General features: G+C 48.5%; 1 protein-coding gene across 9 annotated transcripts in view; it reads right to left on the bottom strand.

Moving 5' to 3' along the window:
- Positions 1-26,524, bottom strand: part of AMER1 (APC membrane recruitment protein 1) — a 39,908-nt gene extending 13,384 nt beyond the window's left edge. For 2 of the 9 annotated variants that reach the window (XR_003256745.1, XR_003256746.1), the window contains exons 1-2: positions 26,368-26,524; positions 12,847-16,756 (exon numbers count right to left, since the gene is read on the bottom strand). Coding sequence is in view for 4 of the 9 variants with exons in the window: in XM_026086269.1 (XP_025942054.1) it covers positions 13,201-16,662 (3,462 nt within the window). In the remaining 5 variants the exon portion in view is untranslated. Of the gene's footprint in view, positions 1-6,412; positions 16,757-17,548; positions 17,568-24,109; positions 24,137-26,367 lie in introns of those variants that run through there. The other 7 variants (XR_003256748.1, XR_003256749.1, XM_026086273.1 and 4 more) reach the window with 7 other exon arrangements.
- Between the last annotated feature and the right edge of the window lie 231 nt (positions 26,525-26,755).

The raw sequence follows: 26,755 nt of genomic DNA, 5'->3' as shown, positions 1-26,755 counted from the left end.
TGACTGCAACAGCCCATACCAAGCTGATCAGCATTTACCCAATYGTCCCGGCTCGCCCAGCCCTGGCACCCAACAGTTTTCCTCTCCCAGGACAATGAGCTGACAGAAACCCACTGCAGCTCAAAACCCCTGAAGAGACGTAGCTGCCATCAGCTGGCTAAAACCCCTCTGTTTTCAGAGTTATCTCATCCTTTTCTCTGCTAGAGTAAATCTCACAATCTCTTTGTCCTTCTTGATTAGTATCCTCAGCTGAGACTATTTCAGGCACATTCTCCACAGCCCTTGAAAGACCTGTTCTGCTCCAGCCTCTGGGAAACAAGAGTTATGACTAAGCCTGCAACTATTAGAGAAGCCTGCGTCTTCCTTAATGGCATAACTGCATTGTGTTTTTTTTTTTTAATTACTTTGAGAAAAAAAAATCCAACACTTTAAAGCGTGAAATACATTTGCATGAGGACACCCAACTCTCRGTGTGTTTTTCAGCACCCAGATCACTGGCCCTGTTTGCAATGAATGAGCCAATTTTGTATTTTACTACCAGGCAATGAAAACACTGAAGTTTCCAAAGCATTCAAGGGCAGATGGGACACACCAGAGCCCTGATCCCTCCGTCCTCCCAAGGAATCCCTAGTGGCAGCTCCTGCACCCCTATTAATTGCTACTCTTGCCACATGCGTAGTAGAAAAATGGTAAGAGAAGGCAACACGTAGGGCACAAGGTTAAACTAATCTCCTACAGCATCTGTCAGCCAAACAGCTCCACAGTGGCTTCTAATGTCTCCTCTGGCAGCTGGCTCTTCATAACACCAGCCAGCCCGTCCCCTCTACCTGCCACTCTGCCAGCAAGCTATTACTTACTGCTGGTAAAACCAAGGGGAATACACCCCAGAGAACAGTAACGAGATGCTATTTAACACCTGCAGGCATGAGGGGGTTGCCAGCAGCCCTCAGACAACCCAAATCCCTTCCAGGGGCCACCTGCGCCTACTGAGACAGCCGGGAAGCCTGCCTTTGCTGCTGCTGCTCCCCAGGCAGCCGAAGACCAGCAGAAGGCTGCTGCCAAGAGAGCCTGTCTTCCCAAAGACGGTCCTCACACGCTTTTCTCAAGCRGTCATATGTGACGGAGCAACACTTGCGTAAAAATGGAAACGCTCCCCTTTGAGATTAAGGACTCGGAGAAAAGCACTGGAGCAGAAGAGCAGCCTGTGCCACTTCTGTCACCAGCGCCTTCTAACCACTTCCCTTGTCCCTGAACATCAGTCCCAGCTGGAGCCTCGGGGAGCAGGAGCACGTCATGGCACGGTGAGCCATGCCCATGAGCACCCTCACTGCAGCGTTTCGGCTGCCTGCTGACCAGCTACCGCTCATATTTTGGGGCTGCCCGCTACCAAAACATGACCATCGTCCGCTTTTCTGCTGTCAAAACAGCGTGATTCTGCCATCCCTGTCTTAAAAAAATGACTTGGCAGCTTTAGCAGTCTTAGGCCTCAAAAGAAAACTTGAAAATGGGGCTCGGGTGCTTTGGGGAAAGGTATTTTAGGTCTACGAGCATGTAGGATGCAAGAAGAGTACTCAGAATAGTAGATCCCCAGGCTGCAAAGAGTTAAACGCCTGCTTGATATAGAGGCATAGCATTCAGCTTCTTTTACTGCTTGTTACACCCAAACGCAACGCGCCTAACCCATCCCAACAGGAAGCTCATTAGCAAGAGCCATTTAATGTCCAAGCGTGGGGTTTCTGTTTGGTGGCGATGCACCCAAGCCCAGCAGCTGGCCCTCTGCCTGCCCAGCTGCTCTGTTATCTGATTCCCTCGGAACAGATTAGAAACCCCAAGCCCTTCCGCCGGGATGTTGCGCTAGCCCACCCTCTCTTCCCTTTTAATCACTGCGAAAAGATGAGAGGAGAAGGTGAAGACTAAGACGAGGCAGTGAGATCTGAACTCGTGACCTGGGACTGGATCCATCGAGTACCACTGGGAGCGTGGATTTTCTGCAGACACGCGAACATCTTTCCTGCCCATCCTTTGAACAGCTTTTCTTTCGTTCTAGAGGAAGCTTCCATCTTCTGGCAGAGGGAGAGCCCTTTGCAGCACCAGCTCAGCTTGATGTTTCATTTTTTACAGCTGATTACGCTTCAGACCTCTGCCCTTGTTTAAAATGAAGGATAATAATTGGACCTCATCAATCAGTGACAGTCGGTGTCTGCCCTCTGCTCTTTCTCCTTTGCTCTGGCTGTACGATTTTTTTCCCCTAAATTCAATTAGGTATAATTAGGAGTCAATCACCTTTTACTGACATGACTCCCAAAGGATAAGTACCGGGCTGGTGGCCTCTCCCCTCCTGATGGTCCTGCTCGGCTGAGCGGTGCCAGCTTGTTCTTGCGAGTTGGCCTCAGGTGTTGTCTTTGTCCCTTGCCATCCCCATGAGAGAAAGGTCACGCAAGCAAGTCCTCGTGCTCCAAGCCTACAAAGCCCTCACCGTCATCCTAATGCAACGCTTCTCTTCAAAGGGCCTTACACACATTATGAAATTAGTCCTCACAACCTCCCTTGGGACGGATGGAGCCAGCCCCACTTACTTAGCGCGGGCCTGCCCAGAGCAGGACAGGGATTGGGGCTGCCTGAGCCACCAGCTCCTGTGTGCTGAGCCAGCCCGTTTCTCTGTAAATAGCTCCTCTTGCTGAAGCTCTTGAACCTGAACCATCACCCTTTCTGATGTGGAAAACACACCTCGCTGGGGCAAAGCAATCAAAAAGCCCCTGTTTAAACCTCAGTGAAAGGCTGCTGGCTTGTCCCAGGTTCAACATGGCTTTGGACACTGCCAGAAGATTTATGCTATAACCACCCAAACTGAAGAACAGTTTTGCCTCCAGAGTCTGAGAAAGCACCAGGAATTATCCTGCTGCCTCCGGAGGAGGGAGTAATCCTGGCTGTCCCTCCTCTGCCAAACTGCAGAAGCTGACCAGAAAATGAGGTTATCGGCACCCGCTGTGGATTATCTCCTGGCCCTGATGATGTCAGTGACAAAACCACAAACATCTTCTGGATGTTACCCTGTAGGTTAAGCAGCAAAGGGCAACTAGAGTTTATTTTCCTCTCTCCCTCAGGCTTTGGAGAAGAGAAAACTTCTTTCTTTAAATAGAAAAATATATTAAATAGATTGAAATGCACCTTTTGCTGTGCACCACACACAGCACAGGCTTATTCACAACGTGAGGGGGGATTCACAGAGCAGCCCATTGCTGAAACACGGTGTAGCAGCCCCAAGAGGTCTCTCTGGAGTCCAGGACTAGCCACAAGAGGACATTTGCACTCTCCTATTCAGATAGCTCCTTAGATATCTAGTACTGCAAGCCTAGAGCACAGTCAGAGCTTAACGAGTGCTTCATGCCATAACATCTGGGCACAGAAAGCCTCCGTTCTGAATGCAGAGAGTCGAAAAGAAAGCACCAAGCGACGCTTAGACAAGGATTGACAGGAAACACGCATCAGCCTGCAATTATTTCTGAATTCAAGAGCCTCTCCATCATGAGTGCTGCTTTCCTACACCCTTATTAAAATTGTGTTTCTAATGACTAGTCATCACAGTGGTATTTCCCAACTGCCTCCTGTTAGAAACACCAAGTGTAAATACTGCTGACTTAGGCAAAGCTTCAAATATTTTGTTGTCAATGTGCCCTAAAGCTTTTAATTGGTTACAAGCATCTACTTGAGGGACATGTGGCATAGGTGAAAAAGATAACAGATGGTGGGCACGCAGAGCAGCTGCTAGTCTAATACAGAGTGGCTTTACCTATAACCAATCATCACTCACATCTGTTGGTCTACGATCAAAATCCGTTGCCATTACAAACCCTGTTTGCATCTAAAAGTAAGATAATGAAGGATTCAGGCCTGGCACTTGAAAGTCCTCCAAGGAGCAATCTCCTCAGATCAGCATACAATTGCTAGAGATGCAGGAAAGCATGTTGCAACAGGAGCCCTGGGATTGCCTTCAAGGTCCCCTGGGAATTCTGTGCACGTCTGCTACCAAGAGGTAAGCGTTTTAGGGCAGTCAGTGCAAAGTCAGACAGCAGAGAAGCAGCTCTGACCAGACAAAACCTTATAGGAAAGTCACAATTTTCAGGGAGGATGCTGGCCATTGAAGGAGCTCCTGGACAGTGAAAGAGAAGCACAAACACGAGCAGAGGTGAAATGCATTCCCAGTTGCTGGTAAACCCCACAACAGACAAAGGTTTCAACTTCCCTTCAGTACAATCAATGGTCATGAATTTCCAATGGATGCAGTTGGGAATGCTAAAGCCTCCCCAGGGTATCTGGCTTGGAAACCAGTCGCCCCGGACAACCATTCTGGAGATACTAATGTAGCAGCTTGTCAAGCATAAGATGTAATTACCTCTTCGCAAATTCAATTTTTTGCCTGGGAGCGGGGAGGGGAGAACAGGACTCTCTTTCTAAGTATTGTGCTGCATTTTGAAACTTTGAGAAGTACCCAAGTAACTTCTAAAGCAGTATCCAAGTTACCAACAGGATCACACGTGAGATTGCTCGCTGTGACCTGAGCAGGCCGGGATGGGAAGGATGCTTCTGGTATCTACRGCAACTCCTACACAGATGTACACAATTACCACCGAGCCAGCGCGGTCAGTAGGACTGAACTCCAAACACACAGACCTCTCCCACGTCAAAGAAGGTGCCACTGCAAATAAAGTAGTTTGGCCTGCACAAAGGCTCTGTCGCTCCCAGCTGTCTCTTTTAAGCGCTTCTAAAGGCAGCTGACCTCCAGGTCAACCTCTCTCATTGCCCTGCCTCGCGTTTGCACGTCTGTCCTCACCGCACCTTTGGCTTTTCAGATTTTTGTAGAAAAGAGTCCTTTGATTCAGATGGCCAGCAGCGCGTTGTATGGGCTGTAAAGCACTCAGCTGTCCCGTTAACATCAGGAGAGTTCCCATACTGCTTTATGAACGCAGGGTGACACATGCTCATGGCTTTTGGTTCATTGTTTCCATTCACGCTGGGCTATTTGTAGGCTCAGGGTATCTTAGTAAATCTTATCTCAGCTAGTAACACACTTTCCTGCTAAAAATCGAGACAGCAATAAAATCACTGGGGCCAAGCACTGAAGCACAAGAGAAAGAATGTGAAGCACAAGTAATGCAGAAAGATGAGTTTCTTTTAAACAGCCACTGGACAATGGAAGAGAAAGATTAGGTGTCTCTGCTCTTGCCTTCTCCCTGCTCTACCTCATCTTTCATTCTGACACATGCTTTCTGTTCCCAGCTACAGATTTTTGAACATCATCATGCAAAGCAATGCTGGAGACTCCGTTAATTAAAATAGATTTGGTGAATAAGTCCTTGCATATATTTATCAGCTGTGAGCTGATGGGGAAATGCAGTTCCCAGCACTAGCCCAGAATCACAAACGCATTTGTGAGCGTGTGCTTTGCCCAAAAGTGAGAGAAGGGCACTCCAAAATCCCTGGTGGGGGGAACCAGAAAAGAGGGGTACAGCAGAGCCACAGCTCGGAGGCCAATGAGGGGAAACTAATGCTACTGCAGTTCCATTGATTACCTCCCAGAAACGCTTATCGCACAGTCAAAACATCCACCCAGGGAGCTGCAATTATTGGTGTGATCGTGCAAGTTCACTTGAGTAGTAAAGGTTCAGACCACCGGTGAATGGAGCAAGTTTATCAGACAGCCAGTGTGTCCATAAGCCAAGTGGTAAACGCTGTTAAATGCTTTTCTCCACCCAAATTAAAACTGTTCCACCAACCCATTCTTTATACTGTCCCTTCTATTTGAAGACACGTACTGGCGAGATCAACACCGGCTGGTGTATAACAAGGGGCAGAAGGGGAGGCAAAGCAGTCACTGGTTTTCCTATTCCTGAGGAAGCAACCGAGAAACTCCCCTGTACTTTGCTCTTTTATATTTCACTGAAAAGAAACAAGCCCAGTTAGACCCCACGCTGAAGCACTGCTATGTGTCTGCTTGCCAACAGCCGCCGACACCTCGCAAGCCTGGACCCGAACCAGCAACGTGTCGCTGGCTCAGCCGGTGAAGCCAGCGATCTGTTCTCCTCTTCACACATGCCCGAGTCCTGGCTAAGCAAACTCAACAAGAAATAAAGATGGAAAAACGTGACTTTCGGAGGCGGCACCTTAAGCCACGGTTATTTTGCAGTTAGTTTAATAGAGCATAGTTTGGCCGGGGAATACGTATTACGGGCTAGCCAGGCAGACCAGCGGCACGCTGTGTTCTCTGAAGCACGTCCGCTATAGCCTTCTCGCGTTCACAAAGCCGCTTCGCTTTCAAATAACCGAGAGGTAGGAGGGGAGGGAAAATAAACATAAGAAAGTGAGTATTTAAAAAAAAAAAAGGCCAGAAAACAAAACCACAGGCGAAATAGGATATTCTCTAAAAACCTGAAGTTTATTCATTAGAATGCAGTGAAAGGAACATTCAATTTAAAACACAGTCAATACATTAAAAAGTTGAAAGAACTAGTAGCAATGAGACCAGGAAAAAAAAAAGAAAAAAAAACAGAAACAGAAACAAAAACAAGTCAGTCACCTAGTAGGGGCAGAAGAGAAGCTAGCTGCCATCCACCAGGCCAAGCTGTTCGGCCCAAACAGGAGGCCAGGGCGCTCAGCGCGGTGTTTGGAGAAGAGCCTTCTTCTGCAGCTGGCCTCGGAGGGTGACAGCAGAGGGAAAGCGCAGGGCAGCCCGGGAAAAGGGCCGCTTCTCTAGGAACTGACAGGCTTCTCTAGATTTTAATTCATCACTTCACCCAAGCGTAGCTTCTTTCATTTGTTGGCACCGCAAGAAAGCAATCTTGCGGAAGAGGCAGCAGCAGGATGAGGCCTGGCCATCGCACCGGAATGTTTGAGAACCGGGGGAATGCGCACGGAGGAGGTGCCCAGCCATGGCAGCAGACGGGCTGGCTAAGCTGAAGAGCTTTTTGATTTCTAGGATAATACAACATTGGAGAAAAAAGCAGGCAGTCCCATTTGACTGACTGCAGCTCAGTGCACGGTTAGAGCTGCATAGGAGACAAGGGAGCTTCAAATTAAGGGGCTGGGGGAATGCAAAATGCAGCRTGGGTGAGACCGTCCCAGGAACGCTTGCCAAGCAACCCACTATCCAGTCCCCCTTCCAGGAACAGAGGCAAACCCATTTAAAAAAGCAACAAAAAGGAGCACTGTTAGGTTAAGAGCTACTTAATTAAAAGATGTAAAAATCCACGCAGAGCCAAAGGTCTCAGCGGCAATTGCCATTTCTGCTGGCATTGGTCAGGAAGGGGCAGGGGGGGAACGAGGAGGGGGAAAAAAAAATCTGCTTTCAGCTGTAATCTTTCAGCTTTTCAGCATTTAATTTTCTTTTTGCGTGCCTTTGTTTGACATTGTTCTCTTCCACCCAATTAATCAACTCGACCTTCTGCAGAGGAGTTATGTCAGCCCTTATACCCCCACGCAGGGCTGCAAACCCTGCAGGGGCACAACTTAGAGTCAAGTAAACAAAACAATACATTCATTCAACTAAGAAAAAAGAAAAAGAACCACATCAACAAGTGTTGGGTTTTAGCTTACCAGAAGTGCTCCTTTTAATTATGATTGCTAGACAGAGCTCCCAAAATCCAAGGCAGTGTTGCGCCAGGAAGAATCTTTACTCCTGTTGGCAACGCAGACAGCACAGCACTGGAGCTGCTGAGACTCCAGAATGGCAAAACAGGAGAAAGAAGGTGGAAAGTCCCTCTATTCCCATTCAGATTGCGGGATTGTTTAAAGAGCTATTTGCAAACACGGAGCGGGCAATACTGCCTGCACAAGGGGGAAAGCTGCCGCTAGACTAAGCTAATATCTCTAGCTCAGGCCAGCAGGTAGAGCAGGGCTGAGTGGATACACTTGCACCTCTCGTGGCCTTCTGCAGCAACGGTAAACTCCTTTTTGAAGGACACCCAGGCACCCTCCCTGCTCTGCTAATGGTCCTTCTGCCTGCAGGGGAGAGTGAGTTGCACAGAGGAAGCTGTGTTGCTCCTGTGTCAGGACATGAAGCTCCTTCTACCAGGCCCAGACCTGGCCCAAATAAATGTGGCCTGGGAGCACAAAGGAAAGAGGAACTTTGCCACCGGTTTCAAGACACCACCAGGCACCAACCAACAGCATCTTCTGCCCTACAAGGGCAGTTACTTAGGGGAGCAGAATTCTCCGTGATTCAAGAGAAGCCCCAGTTTTGGATAAAATAATTTAAACACGCAGAACAAGAGTCCCAAATGAAATCTACGGTTTTCTAGTTTAAAGACAGCCAACAATACTTTTAGGGGGAAATCACCACAGTCCACAAATTGGGATTAAAAACAGAACTAAAAAAAAACAGTCGACGAGTGTGACAAACCAGTATGAAAACAAAGACATCTTAGCAGTGCCCACAAAGAGTGCAGGTATTGGTAATGGACTGGCTTCCGATTTTCAGAACTAGTCCTTCATATAAAGTCGAAGAGCATGTTACACAAGGATATTAAGAAGCAAGACGGTGTTCTTCCATTGCACAGGCAGTGGCAGCAGCAGTGACAGCAGCAATCGCCTTTTCTCCATTAGAACTGTAAACCACACCATTTTACAACACAACGTACATAAGTAAAAGAACAGTCCATAAAATTTCCCCGTGAATATAAAATGCAAAACTATACAAAAATAGATAAAATTGACAATTTTCTTATGCATATAAAAACCAAAAAAAAAAWAAATCCCAAATCCCCCAAATGCAATACAGAATTACTTGGTAGACTGACCCGAATGTCAGTGGTTTAATCTGCAAGTTAACAGCCTCAATTCACCATTTTGAGCCAAGGTCTTTCATGCAAGGGACATATTCAGTTAATTTCATGAGGTTTGAGGGAGGGTTTTCTTTTTCTTTTTTTTTTTTTAATGCCTTGGCAAGACAATTTGCTACTCCTGACTTTCATGACTCATTATTGGCTCAGTAGACGTCATTATCATCAAAAGCTGCAACTACTGCTCTTGAATTTAGGTTCCTCAGGTAAGTCTACATTTTACTAGGTTAAAAGACGACGACTTCATCCAGATATCACTAAAACCGTTGCAGTTCTAACTGAGAACTCAAACTGATTCCATCTTATCCGCAATACAAGGACTCGGGTTGGCAACTTTTCCCCATCAGGTTTAATGGAAAATACTTGTAAACATTACAAGATTGGCAGTAGTGTAAGAGCAAACGCTCACACCCCAGAAAGCTCACGACCAAAAAGAGCTTCCCAGGCTGACGGAGTCCCTCTCTCGCATCGGAAGGCGGCGATGCATGTATCCCACTCAGATCTGACAACGCACTTGCTCAAAACACTCTCTGCTACACCCAACGCTCACTCTAGTGGGCTTCAATGAAGAGAGGCCACTACGTACACCTAGTAACAGCCTGCTAAATTAGAGAAAGGATGAAGGATCACCCTTAAATCTTATCCTTTCATGCCAAGATCCATTGCTTTCGAAAGGAAAAAATAAAGAAGTGCACAAGCCTATCACACACACACCCCCCCCAGCTGACTACGCAGCTGTGAGAAGTCTCTCCTAGAGCCATAGGGGGACAAGGACAAGACGCAGGAGCTTGTATTTGGCACTCAATGAAAACAAGCAACGCGAGCCGAGAGGATGCAACAGATGCCCCGGATTGCCTTGGGATTTTGGCCACTATGACCCCTCTCCCTCCTCAGCAGAGCTTAGGAGGGCGAGCAGGGCAATCTGTTACAACTTAAAAGTGTGGCTTCTGGAACGTCTTTCACTTTCTCCATCAGCATTTAAGAAATTGCTGCTGGTCATTCCACCCCCTTAAAGGCATTTCTGAATTTAGGAAGCGTTATAGCCCCTTTATGATTGTGGGGAAGATCTGGTCCTATTTATTCCTTGGCAGACAGGTATTTTAGGAACAGCAGTACATTAGGTAATGAAATCCAATCTCTCTGTAGCAGTGAGAATTTACAGACTGGGTTAGTATATTGAAAATTCTTATTTCGTTGGGTTAATGGGGCAGAAGACTCCAATAATCCAGTAAATTAGCTCTAAAATGTTTTTAGAAATCTCATTTTAAATCAAAAGATATCTGCTTCATTTAGTTCAAATCAAATTAAGAGGACAAACCTTTGGTATTAAGTCAGATTATCAAGTCTTGGCTGTATTGCTTTCACACACTAGAGTCTAGAAACTGTTTTCGATAAGTCTTTCTACTACGTACCTACAACCAAAATAATTATTATTAGAGACATGCATTTGCAACTGAACATTCATTTTTAGCACTGAGACACTTTCATACTTCACCAAAACTTTGGCAAAGGCTGCATCATTTATGAACAAAACACTAAGCAAAACCTCTATAACCCACAAGATGCCTTTGGTGACACGCTAAAATATGATAAAAAAAAACGTAATTTCAAAAAATTCAGTAAGAGGCTGCTGCTCAGGCCAAGCAAGTACCGTGAACACCTATTTGTGTTACAACCACTCTGGTGTTGCTGGCAATATCTGCTAGTGATCTGTTGTGTGTGGCAGTGGGTTGCAACGGACCTCAGCTACGATGAACCTGCGCTTACTCGGAGCGAGAGGGAGGCCTTGAGCTGTCCCCCATTCCAATTAGGCATATTAATCATCAGACGCTCTCAACCCCGATCCACARGGCACTGACACACGGGCTCCCGTGCTGCCCTAAATAAGGATTCCTTCCCGAATCAGGAGGGGAGACTGCACCAGCAACCTTGGAGCCAAGGTGACCTTGCATTAGCTGAACGCATTATCCTTTTCACATAAGGGAATCAGACGACAGAGCACCATGTGTATCGACTCAGTGCAAGAATGAACACACACACTTGCCACTGTGGACGGCAGCGTCAAGCATAATTAAGAGCTGAAGGTGTCCCATGAAACCCCTTTTGCTACAACGGGGCTGCACAGAGGGAAGGAAGAAAAACGTGGCACAGCAGGTTCCCACAGTGACACTCTGCAGCAGTACCAGGACAGTAACACTGAAGAACGAAGAAGGTTTAATCCCAGGGACACACAGATGGGTGTCCTTGAGCCTCGGGAATCTGTTCAGAAAACAAGCACGTGAATGGAACCACCAAAAAGCAAAGCCTGGTCTTGCCCTTCTCCTCTCCTGCATGGATATACAAGGGCAGGATATTAAAAAGTCTCTTCTCCATAAGAAATATTAGGACCTCACTTTCCTGAAAAAACAAAACAAAACACCCTCTCCCTCGCCCTGCTCTTTGTGCCTTGGTACTCTATAAACGCAGTGATGCCAGGGAACTGCTTACTTTTCCAGCTGGAGCCACATCTGTAATTGGGTTACGGATCTAGAGAGCAGCACTCAGTTTTCTGCTCTATCAGAAATGGCTGGAGTCAGCAAGGAAAAAACAAGTTAGGGCTGAGCAGACCCGCCATTCCCCCCACAACTTGCTACAAGACTCCAGAGAAGGGAGAACATCGTGATATTTCCAGTTTGTTTGGTTTTTTTTAAATGCTACAAACTCTGCCGCAAAGAAAAGCAGAGAAGGGGCAACTTGGAAAGAACTCGTAGTTCATCATCAGCTGAATTAAAATCAGAATACAGAACTTTGACAGAAGCAGAAAGAGGCTTCATAAGTCACAGAAAGGAAGGTCTGTTTTAGGGATGAATGTACAAGAAATCAACAGGAACACAGGAGACGTCTTCAGGAAAGGTATGAGCTCTGCTCCAACAGCCTGAAACAGAAGTTTCCAAGAGCTCATAYAGCCTCTTCCAAGCAAAGTGTATCTCCTTAGCTCATTTCCCTCCTCCACACTCCTTGAAAGAGGCAAAAAAATAAAATAAAAAATCAAATAACTGCAGCAACCTCCAGCGTTTTTTGTTCCCTCCAGTTAGGAGGAAGAAGTTGTGAAGCCTAATTTAGGCTGTGTTACATCCTGTATTCCAACTAACAGAATACTTTCCGCATATGAGTTTATGCAAAAAGAACAAACATAAAATAAAAAAAAATCCCACAAAACTTCCTTTTGAAGAAAGTAACAGCATCTGCAACTTCACAGCCACAGGCACGATCCAAATTTAGCTTATTTCAAACCTGYTACATGTGCCCCATGGCCTGGGAGAGGCTAGGAGTGTGGGACAAAGCAAAAGCAAAGGTTTCTGTTGAAGATTATGCGGCATGAAAACAGACCACTGCAAAGAAAAAGGGACTGACACTTTGTTCTTAAAAGGGACACCATCAACTGAACGTCTCTCCGAGCGCTGTGTTTTTAAGTGAATTAAAACTAGAACGGGAAAGTGTTATCAGCACACACACGAAAGCTCCCTCTTTCCTTTCGGGCAGGAAAAAATAAAAGGTACAGCAAAGTTCCCCTTTCAGCTGAATTGCTTCCCTTCCTCGCTCTCCTTCAAAATAACCCACGTCCTTCCTCTCAGTTCCACCAACTCAAGAACTCGACAAGATGGAAGAGAGTAAAAGTCTGTCCAAGATGAAACATTTCACAGGGATGACAATAATTTCTTTGGAGAGTTTTCACAAGCCTTGCTTCCCTAGGTCCAATGACGAAGCRGTCATTTCAGGAACGCACCCAAAGCACCCCGACACGTTCTGCCCCAGTCTCCCCCTTTCTGCTGCGCCTCGCTTCACGCACAGCCATGGTGCGAGAGACCCAAGCGCACAGAAGCGGCTATTCACAACCAACACGCACAAAGCAAGTTCACAGGGCAATAACATTTCTCGATCTTTTAAAACCATAAAGCTCTCGCTTCACTTCTCTCTTTTGAAGTTGATGGTGTCCCTTTAGCTAAACCTGCAGAAAACAAACCTGCCGTACTAGAAATGTGTCCATTTCCAGAGTTTATTCTAGCAGCGATGGGACTGTGCACTGGGGCTGTTAGCACATTCTGCACTGCGTAATGCATTCAAGAGAGTGGTGGTTTGCACTGAAAGAAGAAAAAAAAAGTGCCTCAGTGTTAATCTATGAATCTAGGAGGTTGCATTAAATCAAACCAAAGTACCTGCAGCAGCGCAGAACGGCAGCAGCATGGAGACTATGTACTGCAGCTGCAAGAGAGTTCATCTTTGTTGGCCCAGTACTAATCTGAAGTCACTCATTAATGTTCACTTTTTCCCCCCCCCACGCGTCCCTGTTAACCCTTCGCCACCCTCCCCGGCCATCCCCAAGAAGCTATTTGGCTACTGTTACATTCACTGTAGTGCTTTGACAGCTCACGGGCAGCGTGCTGCCCTGCGCGGCCCTCCCTTTCAGCAGCTCTCTGCTGCCGCTTCCGTACAGCTCTGCAAAGCAGGCCGGGCTTTTTAAGGTTTCAGTGTTGTCATCGTGAAACTGGGGCATTCCCTGGGTGACACCAACAGGTTTGCACTTGGCTGGTTTCTCAGGGGACTGAGCAAAACTAAAGCTCTGCGGTGAATCAGACTCCGTTTCTCCCAGCGGTAACACACGAGCAAGCTTTTTGGCCACAATTTCTCCATGATACCTATAGGAACCAGACACCTCCTGGGACTGTCTCGTGTCAGTCTGCAGAGGTAAATTGGATGGTCTGACCAGATGCTTGCTCGGCTCTGTCTCTTGGGGCCTCCTGTCCAAAGTCTCTCTAGCATTGCTCCGGGAATGAGAGAGAAAAGAGGAATCCATGTCTGGCTGCTCAGATGGCACCCAGGTGCTCTCTATCACGGCAGCTCTGGCAGTGGGAGCAAAACCCCAGTGTTTCATCCTCTCAGAAGCCAGGTCAGTGTCGTACTGGAGATGCTGCAAGCCCGGCCAGCTCAGCACACCATCAACCTCTCCACCTTCAGGAGCAGACAGCTCAGCGTCCCCTTTGCTCCTGCTCTGTCTCGCTCCATCAGAGTCCTTTTTGCCACTGTCCCACTTAGACCAAAGCTGGCAAGGCTTAAGGCCATTCTTGGAAACCTGCAAGTCGGCAAGTTCAAACTCCAGGCTCTCCGTGTCGAGTGACCTGCTCCTCCTGTTAACAGAGAGTGGTGCTGGCATAGAAGGGCTCAGTCCATGGAGACGCAGGTGGCGGGGAAGGCTGGCAACACCCCAGTTACAACTCTGGAAGGAGCTGTGGGGGTACCCTGGAAACATTCTCTCGTCACATTCAGCAAATGACTCTTTCTGTACATAGCTGTCATCAAAGGCATCAAAGGATGCGGCAATGTCCTCATCAGCGTTCATCTCGAGATGCTGCTCGCACTCCCCTTCTCCTTCCTGCTCCACATCGACAATGTCAAACGTGACCATGGTCGGGAGGACAGGGAGGTTCTGAGTGAAGGAAGAGCCAGAGTCGGAACTACCAAGGCTTTCAGAAAGGCTAGAAAAGAGGGTCCCGTTGCTGGTGAACTCCACGAGAGCTTGTGAGAAGTTAACAGCATGTTCGGGTTCACATTCGCTTTCTGCCTGGGGTTCCCTGGCAGTAGTTTCCACTCCATTGTGGTGATCACTCTGCAAGCAGCTATCATGCTCATGGGTTCTGTAGCTGGGGTACGTCCCCGTTTTGGCTGGGGCTAAGCTACTGTGAGCAGAACCCCCAAACACCGTATGATCCAGGCCAGAATCAAACGCAGTATTGTTTTTCATGAGCTGAATAAGGCAACTTCCTTGGGCTTTTTGGCTGTTGTAACAGTTTTCTGGACACAAAGTCCCTGGAAAATCCCTCCACTCTGGATTTTCAATTCTAGCCACTGAAACCCCACTATTCACACTTCTGTTTGGAGCTTGAGAGGCAATCTGCTCACTACCAAGGCAACTCTGACTTTTGCCAATCAAGTTGGCTGCTCTAGTTTTACATTCAACATTCTGCTTTTCCCTGGGACACTTCTCTTTGCTGGGAACATCAAGTCGCTTCAAGACGGGTTCCCTTTGCAGCTCCCAGTACAGCAGCTCTTTCTGAATGGCAGCTAGCCGCTCTTCTTCAGTTTCCATAACCCCACTTTTCTGATCCATCATCTGGATCAGGCTCTTCTCAGTAGGGAGACAGAAGTCTAAGAAGTAGCTGAAGAYCTCCGGACGAGACACTTTGCTCTCAAAAAGGGATTCTTCCCCCTGAGAGGGACTCATCAGTGTGTCATCAGGCTCATAAAACTCATAAAGTGCATCACCACTGTAACTGTCTCTGGGAAGACGATCCTTCTTGATCTCACCAAGCCCATCGCCAGCTTCATCCTCTGGCCCTGGYGTGGTGGAGTCGTAATAACCCTCATCGCTGTTGGGTGCAGACTCCTGCTGGTCACTCTGGGGTGTCAGGAGTTCAACGTCACCCATCCCTCCCGCAGCATAAGGGTGGGCTTCCACCTCGTGCAAGCCGTGTGTCTCTAACTTGCTACTCACCACTGGTGGTTCGTGACTGCTCACAGTTGGAGGCAACTGGACTTCATAGTTCCTATCCCCTTCAGCAGTGCTGTCCCACATCTGCTGGAGGTATTCCTCTGCCTCCTCTGGCATGGCCATCTCCTCCCCACCTCCCTGGTATGTGACAAGGCAGGAGCTCCGCTTAGTGGCATCTCTGCTGCGCTCCACAGAGATCGTGCTCTCAGCAATGCTGAGAATGTCAGGCTCAGCGATGATGTCCCCACACCCYGTGAGGGAATCGAAACTCTTAAGGGATGTGACATCTCCAAAGATGAGGCTCAGCTGGTCCCCAGAGTGTAACGAAGGAGGGTCGTTGTCTGTGAAGTCTGGATGAAGGGCCACAGGGAGCTGGCTATAATCAGACTCCATGCAGACAACAGCATCAGCCTCTGATTTTGCATCTAGAACATCCTTGTTCGCAGGCGTCACTGCTGCATCCCCCTCAGAGCTGTCTTTATCAGCCATGAGCCAGTCTGGCTCAGCACTCTCTCCAAGGTTGGTTGTTGTGCCTACAGAGCAGCTATCCTCAGAGTTYTCCGGGCAGGCAAGAGGGACAAGTCTGGGTCCCCCTCCCTCTGGAACTTGCTGGGTTTCAGCTCCCATGCCTTGAGTTTTGTTGGCCTCCTCTGAATCCCCACTCCACCCAGGGAGCTCTGCTTTCTCACACTCAGCAGCTTTGCTCTTACGGTGGCGCCGGATGCTGTTCAAAAGTCCTTTCAGGCCTTTTTTCGGCCTGGAAAAGGACAATGACTTGTCCCCATTGGGTTTTTTCTCAGAGCCCTCAACACTCCCTGGTGGAGAGCTGTCCTGCCTGCTGAAGTCAAACTTGACACTGGTATCTATGGCCAAGTGAACACTTTGAGAGCTTGGCAGTGGACAAGGATGTGAATCCCTGCTTCCATTCGAAGGGCTTTCCAACTGCACCCTGCTGCTCTCCTCATATGCAGCACCACTGATCCCATCATGGGTCTTACTCTTACTGAGACCCTTTTTGGAGGCTCCTTTCCCTTGGCCTTTGTTTCTGCCTCCAAAGAAACTTGGCAGCGTACATATACTCTTCTTCCCTCCAAACAGCTTGAAGGCTGTTTTCTTCAGCTTGCCAGGGGGGGCCTGAGGCTGCTGCTGCTGCTCCACAGCTGTGCCAGAGGCATCGCTCCATTCGGACAGCCGTTCTCCCGCTCCGTTTTCCTCCTGCTGCTGGTCGCTTCCCTTGCGTTGCCTGCAAACCACAGACTGAGACCTGGTCCTGACAGACTCCTCTGTGCAGTCCGTTTCCATGGCAGCTGCTAGGTTCAGGTGTATCTAGCTGGAAACAACGACCTCAGCAGCAGAGTCTTCTTCAGGGCGCATAGACCGAAGCATCATGACTGATCTAAAGCAAAGAGAGAAAGGAGACATGAGGAGACAGCAGCGGATGGCACAGATGCTTGAATAGGTGTAACAAGGCAAAAAGCTTCGACACCAGCTGGAACAGGAACTGCAAACACCTCTAAGAGCCTCTCGTCTTGCTCCTCCCACTAAAGCTTGGCATGAAAATGTCATGCTGCTTATATTTACCAGTTTGCTAGCCCGGGAAACCCACATGTATCCCTTTGGCAATAATATTGCTTGCTGGGGACAGGCAGATCTGACCTCTGAGCCACCTGGTTTTGAGGGCTGGCTCTCTCCGCTTGGATCGGCCTCACAACCTTTCATCAAAGCAGCAATTAGGTCCAGTAATGAATGCCACCGAGTATGGGAAACAAGGCCTCTCCAAAGGGGCAAGGGACTGAAACCTGCCAAAATCGACTCCCAWTTCTCCCAAACATAGCAGCAAAGCACAGGAAGCATTTTGACAGACAGTCAAAGCAAGAAGCAACCTTTTAGCACGTGTGTATCCAGGAAGAGAGTGATTTACTGCACCTACTTTTTTTTCTGCACTAGGTTTCAGTTGTTTTAAAAATCACCTTTCAAGCAAGAAAGAACTGCATTAAAAACAGTTCACTACAAGACACCCTTATCAGGGGGACATGGGGGAAGAAAGAGAGAGAAAGAGAGATTTTAAACTTGATCCTGCATTGATCTCAATAACAGGCAAAACCAAATAATAGTATTTCTTTTGCAGAGGTGGGATTGGAGAAAATAAATCCATCTAAAATTGTAATGCACTGCTGAGCTTTAATACCTGCGGCTTAGCTCTTACTGGTATGAGGCCAGTAAAGCTCTTCATGGAGTTTACCCAGATATCCAGAATGAAAAACACACTCAAAGTCATGGCCTCTAGCTTCTGTAACTCAAGAGCAAACCTGTGGAGAAAGATTTTTTGCTCGAGTCTTGGGAGTCTGTGTGGAGAATATCACAACATTTATTTGCCTCTATAATTAATGATAACCCTGGTGTTCACCCTCCTTACTAAAATTAGCAGCTCAGGAAAACAGCTGGGCCAGGATGTAATTATATTAAAGCGACGATTTACCAGAGTGTTGCAGACCAAAGTGATGTGCAGGTAGCTATTTGCAGATCAAATCCTTCTCCCTCCTCTACATCCGTGCGGAGAGCCGCACTGCAAGGACAACATGGCCGGCAGACAAATCTCCCTTCCAAACCTTCCTTCCAAAAAGCAAAAGCAAAGGAGCCTTTGGCACGTCCCATTCCTGCGTTTACACGCAAAGGGCCATATGCAGTGGGCCTGGATTCCACCTCTGCGCCTAATGTTTCTGTTGGCTGGCTCGAGCCCTTCGGAGGCACCGAGCCAACTGGAAACAACAGACTCAAAGGCACGAGTGTAATTTAGGCCTGCTGAATGTAACTGTACAGTTGGGGAGCACTTGGGGCTAGTCCTTGAAAATGGTCAGTGAGAAAGAGCCCATGCTCAGCTGTGGATTTGCTGAGACCTCGAGCAACAAAACTGCTGCAGACAGGAAAAGAGGGTTTGTATTCACGGGCATCACTGATGTAGGCTAATTTCTCTGCTGGATTTAATCACTGTAAATATATCCCTGGCAGAGCAAACTGCCCTGACATCTCAGCCTTGGCTCAAGCTTACCTAGAGCTCTTCCAGAGCAACTTGGTGTCTCCCCAGGGCACTCCAGGGCAATCCTAGGGTTGCTCTAGAACACATCTAGAGCTTCTCCAAAGTGGGGGGCAAAGAGGGCTGCTGGAGCAACTCCAGAGCATCTCTAGAGCACACCTGGGGCTCTAGATCCTTTCTAGAGGAAGAGTGCCACCAGAGCCTTTTTTTCATTCTTTCTTTCAGCTTTTCTGAGGCCCTTCTTGAGTGCAYCACTCCCCAGCTCTTTGAGAGCACTTCTACAGCTTTTCTGAGATCTCACTGGACCACTTCTAGCACTTTTCTTTGGTGCTTTTGGGGCCTTTCCAGAGCACCAGTGGAGCTTTTCTAGGTCTGTCACTGAGCACTTCTAGAGTCCTTCTAAATGCCTCTGAAGCCATTCTGGAGCATCTCTGGGCTTTCTCTGGAGCTTCTCCAGAGAGATCTGCTTAGACAGGGCTGAAAGAAAACAGCGTATATACATCTGTGTGCACACAAATTGTTTAAAAAGTGAAAAAACCTGAAACAGAAACAAGATTTCAAAAATTCCAATTGAAAATAAGATTGTTCTGGCTCCATGTCAGAACTGACATCAATAAATGCTCACTGCTGTGACCACACAGCTATTTATAGACACTAGAAAAACACAGACACCAAGGGCAAACAGCTGTATCAATGAAATATGAAAACAGGGTTTAAAAAAACCACAGTAATAAGAGACAGCACTTCATTGACACTCAGCTTTCCGGGGTGGCCGAGGGGGACAGGGGTAGAATGCGGTACAACAGGGAAAGGTGGTGTTTTGATTTGTCTGCCCTGCAGTTGGGCAGAAGTAGGGCACCTCCACACCATTCAGAGCAGAGGACCTGGCAGCCACCCAGGCTAGATTTGGGAGGTTTGTTAGAGCACAGCTGTGCCACAGCACCCGTGCCAACAGGGTGGTTCTGCACCCGAATCAAGCTCTGAACATCACATCCCCTCCTCCAGCACTTCCAGCGCACTGAGGGCAAGTGACAGAACAGACCCTGACATAAATGGGACAACAGCCAACCATCCCCTCAGCAAAACCCACCTGACTGTGGGATTCAACACTAGCACTGTCCAAACCGGGCTACGGCAAACACAAACGCTGCACGGGCACAAGGCAGCTCTGGTCTCAGACCTCACTGTGTAGGTCTGTGCTCATGCTGGTGTACAAATCTGGCATGATTTCACAGCAGGAAGAAAACTTGAGCCCTATATCTCCAAGTGGTGGGTGCAGATTCTTCTGAGCTATTTGTACTGAAACACCCAGGAGCCTCCTTCCACACCAGCTCTCAGAGGCCCTCTAGTACCCTCCAGCTTCTCCTTCGCTTACGCCAACGAAGGATGGGAGAGCAGGCTGGCCTCGGTTCAGGCAATGAGAGAGAATCTTTGGCCCTGTGATGAGGAGGATAGACTCCATCACTCAGGTCCTCCTGGGCTACAGTGCCCCTGTTACAGGAAAAGTAACAAAGAACAAAGCTGTTTTCTCCCAAGCACTTGCTGAAGGTGGTGTCTCACTTGCTGAAGAAGGTGTCTCCTTCAGTAACCCAGTTGGGCTCTTCAAGTTTTGAAGAGAGCATCCATGAAAATTCACAGCCACCGCAGCATTAAAAAAAAAAGGAGGTGGAGGAGGAAAGTCTCCCAGCCTGTACCCAAAAGCCTTGGGAAAATGTCACCATTTTATCCCCTAAATACACCCCGGGCCTTAGGCAGCTCATCAAGCCTCTGGCCTTCATGCGGACTGACACCTCCTGTAGTAAACAGACTGCTAAATCCTTTCACTGTGTTGCACCAGAGATCAGCTTGTGTGAGTGACTGATAGCAATCAGTGGGCTCGCCCTGTCTTTACCGCAGGCTGCAGCATCATCAACGCTTCTCTCATTGAAGGTTCACTCTCTGCAAGGCAAGAAACCCTCCAGAAATCCTTCAGGAATCCTAACTGCAGAACCCAGCTACGTAGCACATCCCTGTCCTTGATCAGTGCTGGGAGGACAGCCCACCAGATGGATCCATCAGCCCCCCAGTCTACAGCCTACTCTTCTCAAGGGTCCTGAGGCACGAGGCAGGGAGCAGGTGCCTGTGTGGGATCAAAACGTAGGTGTTTCCATAAAAGGGAAGCAAACCCCAACACAGGGCAGCCAAGCAGTCATGCTAAACAGCTGGGCTCTGCAGAAGCCTGCTCAGACTCCACCAATGGTCACAGAAATGCCTGGCTGCAAAGAAATACCAAGTCATTAAGTAACACRAGCATCCAACTTGAGCTCTGTCTTCCCTCACAACGGAATACAGACCTTCCAGAATAGCACCAAGCGTCTGACTGACAAGGCCCAAATACAACAAAACAGAAAGCCCATTTCATATAGCTGTCTCGGGTAGGCAGGCGCATATAAACACCCGTCACACAACCACCCATGCATCTAGCGAGGAACACAAGAGACTATTCTGAACACATTGCAGAGGGCAAGCCACAGCGTAAAATCCTTAAGCAGTAGTAGCAGTAAAGCTACTTGAACTGGAATTAGGCACTCCAGCTATGAGGAGTTAATTCTCCCAAGCACCAGTGAGGACAAGTTACGATCAATTAATTCTCAGGAGCCACAGCGAGGAAAGAGCAACATCATTGCGATGTTACAAATGGGAGACTGCAAATTAAGGGACTTACCCAAATCACAAGGGAATCTATACCGGCGTCAGGATTAGAGTGCAGAAGCGTTCCCAGCAAAAGAACGGATTTCTATAATCCAGGATAACTGAGCTAGCTTGAGCACTAGCCATAGGTTTTGTCTCAAAGTACCCGCTGGCCTTAACTCACAGGTTTGCTTTCATTTTTAAAATATGGTTTCCCCCAGAAATAGCCTAAAGAAGTACGGGGGAGTGCGCATTCAACATTTACATTAAACCTAGCCTCTCCTAGGCATGCACGTGCTGGGTGCTGTGCTGCATGCAATGTATGAGTCTGCACCGGATTATACGTGAACGCAGGCATGCAGTTCCTGTCCTCCCTCATCTCTAGGCAACCTAAATTGGTAATCCCATGCTGGAAACGAAAGAGAGACATAAAGCAAACAACACTGACAGCGCTTGCCCCTGCCTAGCCACAGAGAAGCCTCAACCGCTCTGTTATCAGCGTTGTCTCTCTAAAGACGACCAACAGCAGTTGTTAGGCTTCGCAAGTAAAACAGCAGAGACGCATTAGCCAATTTTGAAGTCTGAATAGAAACAAGCCCCATCTGTCTCACAGCCAATACAATAGCGCAGAGGAGGCTGGGGGTAATTCAGCTCTCCTTGTTCGGGGAAAGCAGTGTAGACAAAGGCAGGGGAAAAGTATAGGAAGCCTCTCGCGCGCGGGGAGGCGAGGGGTACTAGTGCGGGTGCGGTCTTTGGTTGCACCGGTACGGCTGCGGCTGGGCACCAGCATCACAGAGGACTCACGCAGCCCCTAAGCTGACATAGTTCTCCTGCATCGTGACCGGCCCAGAGCTCTGAAGAASGCATCGCGGTGGAGGGCAAACTTGTTCCTGGGCCTCTCAGATAAAACGTCAATACAGGCACATTAAAGCAGCGCAATTCTGCTCCAGCTCTCAGGTTTAAAAAACAAAAATCTAGCGTTCAGCCCGGTCACAGTTTGATTCACCACATGACTGAGCCTGTAGATAAGAGATCCTTCCGTGGTTCTGAGAAATATCTTGTTTGAGATGCAACAAACCTGGATACAGATACTTATGATGGAAGAACTCCATCACGGAGCTCTGAAATTCCCTGCCACAGGAGGTCCTAAAATCTCTTTCCACAAACCTATCAAATTCCTCTGCAAAAGCACTTGGGAGCATTTGCCTAGAGTACCCTAATGACTGTCCCAGAAATCAACAGCTCCGAGAATTAGAAATCATCTGCTTTTTTCCAAACTGATTTGATTCGTGGCCATTTTATATTCACTTTATTTTRGACAGCTTTTTTTTCCTCCTGCAAAGTTTAGCCCCTCAGTGTAGTCACCCCCAATCAGACACCCTCTCGGCCTTCATTTCCGGGGCCAAACAAGCCCTCCAGTCTCTTCCTGAGCAACAGGCTCCAAACTCCCTGAGCGATCTTGCAGCCTTTTGCTACGCCTGTTCCAACAGAAATTAATCTTTCCTGAACACAGGCAACAAGCGCTGTAACCGGTATTCCAAGAACCCCCTGTACCAGACCCAAAGCTTCGCCGTTGACTGGAAACTCCTGCTGGAGAGAGCTTGGGGGACGAGGGCTGGCGGACAGGACGCAGCGCTACGGACTCCAGGAGTTTCCAGCGTAGAGCTGGAGTAGGGAACCACACCGACGGCAGGGTCGGCGAGGCTGAACAAAAAGCGAGCACGTAGGTGCTCCRCACGGCCCCGTGACCATGACAACAGAAATGGCACAGCCTTGCTGCTTCAATAAATCACCCATACAAATTCCACTCGACTATTATTTTTGCAGACGTTGCTTACCAACAAGAAACGGCTCTTTACACGGCACCGCTCACACAGTCCCACCGTTAATGCCTCAGTTTACAGGCAAACATTATTACAGCTGTCAATGCTGACAGACACAAAGCCGCTAAAATATGCGGCCACTTTCCCCGCGTAGCTTGTTGCACACGCGATTTTTGTTAAAACAAAAACGTCATGCAATAGAAAATATTTCATGGGAAAGCTGCGCATTAATGCTATTCTCTCTAAAAGAAAAAGATAATTCAAGAATATCAAAAAAAGTTTCAACACGGAGGCCTGACTTAACAGAAGCTTTATAGCCGTACACTGCTCTGGTCGGAGCTCTGATTTTCCTCATTTGTTTTTCACTGCGATAACCGTGCCATCGCGAGCTGTCACGTGGGCAGATAACTACAAGTTGAAGAGCGCCTGACGCCAGCATTGCTTATTCCCAAACTGTTCCTACTGGTATAACCGCATGCACAGTGGGAAAGCCTTGACCCTTTACCCCACCTGGGTGTAGTTAACGCGCTGAATTTACATATGTATTTAGATAGGCTGAGTCCTCAGGTGAGCAAAATGCTGCAGCTTGGGCAGTTGTATATACTTACATACGCGGAAGCATCTTGTTTTTAAAGCGAGATATATCTGGTGTGCCARAGATGTTCCTGAGACACTGGGGAATGATTAAAAATAAGCCAAGCAAATTACACCCCAGTTTAAAGGCGGGTACAAAGCCATTTAAAGAGGCTTCTGTTCATCAAGCAGAGCTTGTACAGCTCCCCTGAACACCAAAGAAAATGCCCCTGACAATACAGATGTGCTGAAGGGTGCGCTGGGCAGCCCAAAACCACACAGAACCGCGCGCCTCTCATCCACGATGTCAGCCAGGGTAGGGAAGGAACTACAAGCTGGTCATGAACGCTAGGGCTTGAGAAGTTTCTGCCCAGTTCCTGGAGGAGAGGTGTCTGCATCAACCAGCCAGCAGCACACCTTATGTTCCCGGCCTGTGCCTTAGCTCAGCAGCGTTAAATCATCACGAAGACTGAGCTGCCCCTGCTTCCCCACCACAAGCGCGGAGTAAATAGAGTAAAGAGTGGAGTAAATAGTGGGGCGATGCTGTGGCAAAGCCCRCTGCCCACAGCGCGCAGAAACGGAGCCCCTGGTCGCTGCACCCGTCAGCGCCGCGTCTTTCTGATCTTTGCGATTTGCATTCGCCACCAACCTCGGCTTTCCCCCGCTCGGAGTTTGTCTCTTCTTTTGCAAAAGGAAATTCTTTCACGTTTCATTATGCTTTAACACTGGGCAGGGGGGGTTTGGAGCAAGCTGAAACAGATGGGTAAAGACGACGACGCCCTGGGAAGTAAACAGGGTTAGCAGCCTGGTTAGGATGGTGCTGTTAGGTTGGGATGTGCTGCTGAGCACAGCGCCGCTCCAGCTCTGAGCTGCTGAAGACAGTCATTCACTGGAGTAGGCAGACAGACAGCGGCCTAAACGCAACCCAAAACCTGAGAAATGAGCCAGGACCACGCAAAAGCGGTGTCCAGAGAACAGCTGAGTTCCTACTGAGAAGAAAGAAGCCACTGCAAGACTGCAAAATCTCTCCTTGCTACAGGACCTCAATCTTGACCAAAGCTAACTCGTTCAACTATCACGGYGTCGCAGCAACAGCCCACGCAAACCTTAGGGGTAAGCCAGGAGCGYCACGCTTTTCCCTCACACACGCTCTATTCATTGAGATCACAGCTACAAGTTCTGCGAGTAGTAACCACATTAAAAAAAAAAGAAAAAAATGCAAGCGAATGCTTTTACGAGCCTGGTGTAAGTTTAACAGCTCTGCGGGAAGAAGTCGCAACGCCTCCCCTCAGTCTGGTACAGAATTAGAATGCAGATTCCTCCTACGTAGGCATTCCTGTGCCTCTCCCCACTCGAAACCATGTGTGTATGGCTTTGTTTTCGTGCTCTGCTGCAAGCAGAGTTTATCTGTCTGTTGGCCAGGCGGTCAAGTCTGATCTGCTGCTGTCCTTCACCTTGCAACTGGCCAACAATTAATTTGCCTACATGAAAGAGAAGTGTGGCGAGAAACATTACAATAAAATTAAGGAAAAGAGACATTTCAAGAAAAAACACACATGCAGTCACCCAGTATTTGGGGAAGACCAGTTGGATCAAGGGGCTCAAGCAGTTCACTGTTAACCCGAACACTAACGCTTGCTCAATAGCTCAAATCCTACCAAGGCCCGAAGCAGACAGAGCAAACACCAACAGAAGCCGGACCAGTGCTGCTCAGCTCTTTTGTTCTTACAAAAACTGCACTGAAAAAAAATCAGTATTCAGGTTGCAGCTTGCAGATAGCTGATTTTTGCTCGACAGGACACCAGCGACCTAAAAGCAGGGCCACAAGCCACTCGGAGTTCGCACTTGGGGTACGACAGCTGGGGGAGGAGAAATACATCCAGGAATCCGGGGCCACATCTGACACTGCAACGAACTGTGCTGCAAAACTCTTCTCAAAAGGCTTTCTAAGGACCTTAGAAAGCCCCAAGGGTCTACCACCTGTTTTGACAGGATAACCCAGAGCTCGCTCTGCGTCAACCATTTGTCAAGATATTTTCCCTGTCTTGAAGCCACTATCTCTGTAAGTGAACGACCACTTCAGAGTAGTTCAGCTCTGGGAGAGAGGGAGGGGGAAGGCAGGACAAAGAGATCATTGACTGTCCAAACTGTCCAACCTGTCCAGGGTTAATCTGTTTAGTTTAACCCTCAGAAGTCCAGCACAAGCAGGCCTTCTTGAGGTTGCTCACGGAAATCCTCAGGGAAAAGGAGAGGATGAGACGGCAAAAGCGTAGCATCTCCTAGGTTGGTTCAGTTTAAATGGGGAACTGTTTCACAAAAGGGGAACCTCAGCCACGGTCCCCTCTCGGTAGGGACGTGAGCTACAGCAGGCTGTCACCAGACAGCCTGTGCTGTGGGCAGTCTCCTGGGACACCAGGCCCATTTCAAGACTTCCCATCTTGACCTTAAGTTCTCCCTGCTTGTGACCCACCACCCTATACAGGTTGGGACTTTATGGGGCAATCTCACCTTTTGCACAGCTCTTGATGGAGTGGGAGCTCCCACTCACCCCACAAATGAATTTGGCCAGAGGGTCTACAAGCCTCTGTAGAACATGGAAAGGTCTTGTGTTTTAGAGTTCCACCACCACGAAGGCTACAACAGCAAGCTCTCCAGACAAGCAAATTTCTGAGAGGCTGTTTGCTCCTTACAAGAGGCGTGTTGGGGACCGTGCTTTTGCTGTATGCTTTGAGTACGGCTGCTGCTAAGAATCCTTCTCGGCAAGGTTGCAGCAACTGCACAGAGCTGCGGGCAGTGGCAGAAGCCAAGCCCRGCACCACTGGCAGAATCTAGCGCGCCATTTCGCACAGTCCCCTTGGATCCGTTCCTAGRTGTGCCAGCACAGCTCATTCGCTCCACAGGTCTCACCTCTACAAAAACGTGCTTCAGGAAGAAGTTTGAAGCAAAGCGTAGGAGCAAACTCCCACTCGTCCGATCGACTTAACCGCTGCTCCAAACCAAAAAAACTACCGGCAACGTTTCTAAGAGGGGTCAGAACACAAACAGCTGCCCGCATCCTCAAGTCATTCTGTTAAAAACCTGTAAAGTTGGAAGTAAGCTTTACGATTTTAACGCGCTAGAGTATCTCGGGGAGCTGGCGCAGAGTTAGAAAGCAACCAGGCGGCGAGGCAGAGGGGTGGCATCAGCCGCGCACGGGGCACAACGCCCCGCAGCCGGAGGGCTCCGCTGAGGTCGCCAGACCCGGGTTCCGGCGCGGGGCCGCGGCGCTGGGGCCGCGGGACGGGCCGCGAGGGCG

The sequence above is a fragment of the Apteryx rowi genome, unplaced genomic scaffold (assembly GCF_003343035.1).
Source record: "Apteryx rowi isolate R43461 unplaced genomic scaffold, aptRow1 scaffold_69, whole genome shotgun sequence".
Taxonomy (NCBI): Eukaryota; Metazoa; Chordata; class Aves; order Apterygiformes; family Apterygidae; genus Apteryx; species Apteryx rowi.
The sequence above is the reverse complement of the archived record's forward strand: the minus strand, read 5'-3'. Positions and strand labels throughout refer to the sequence as shown.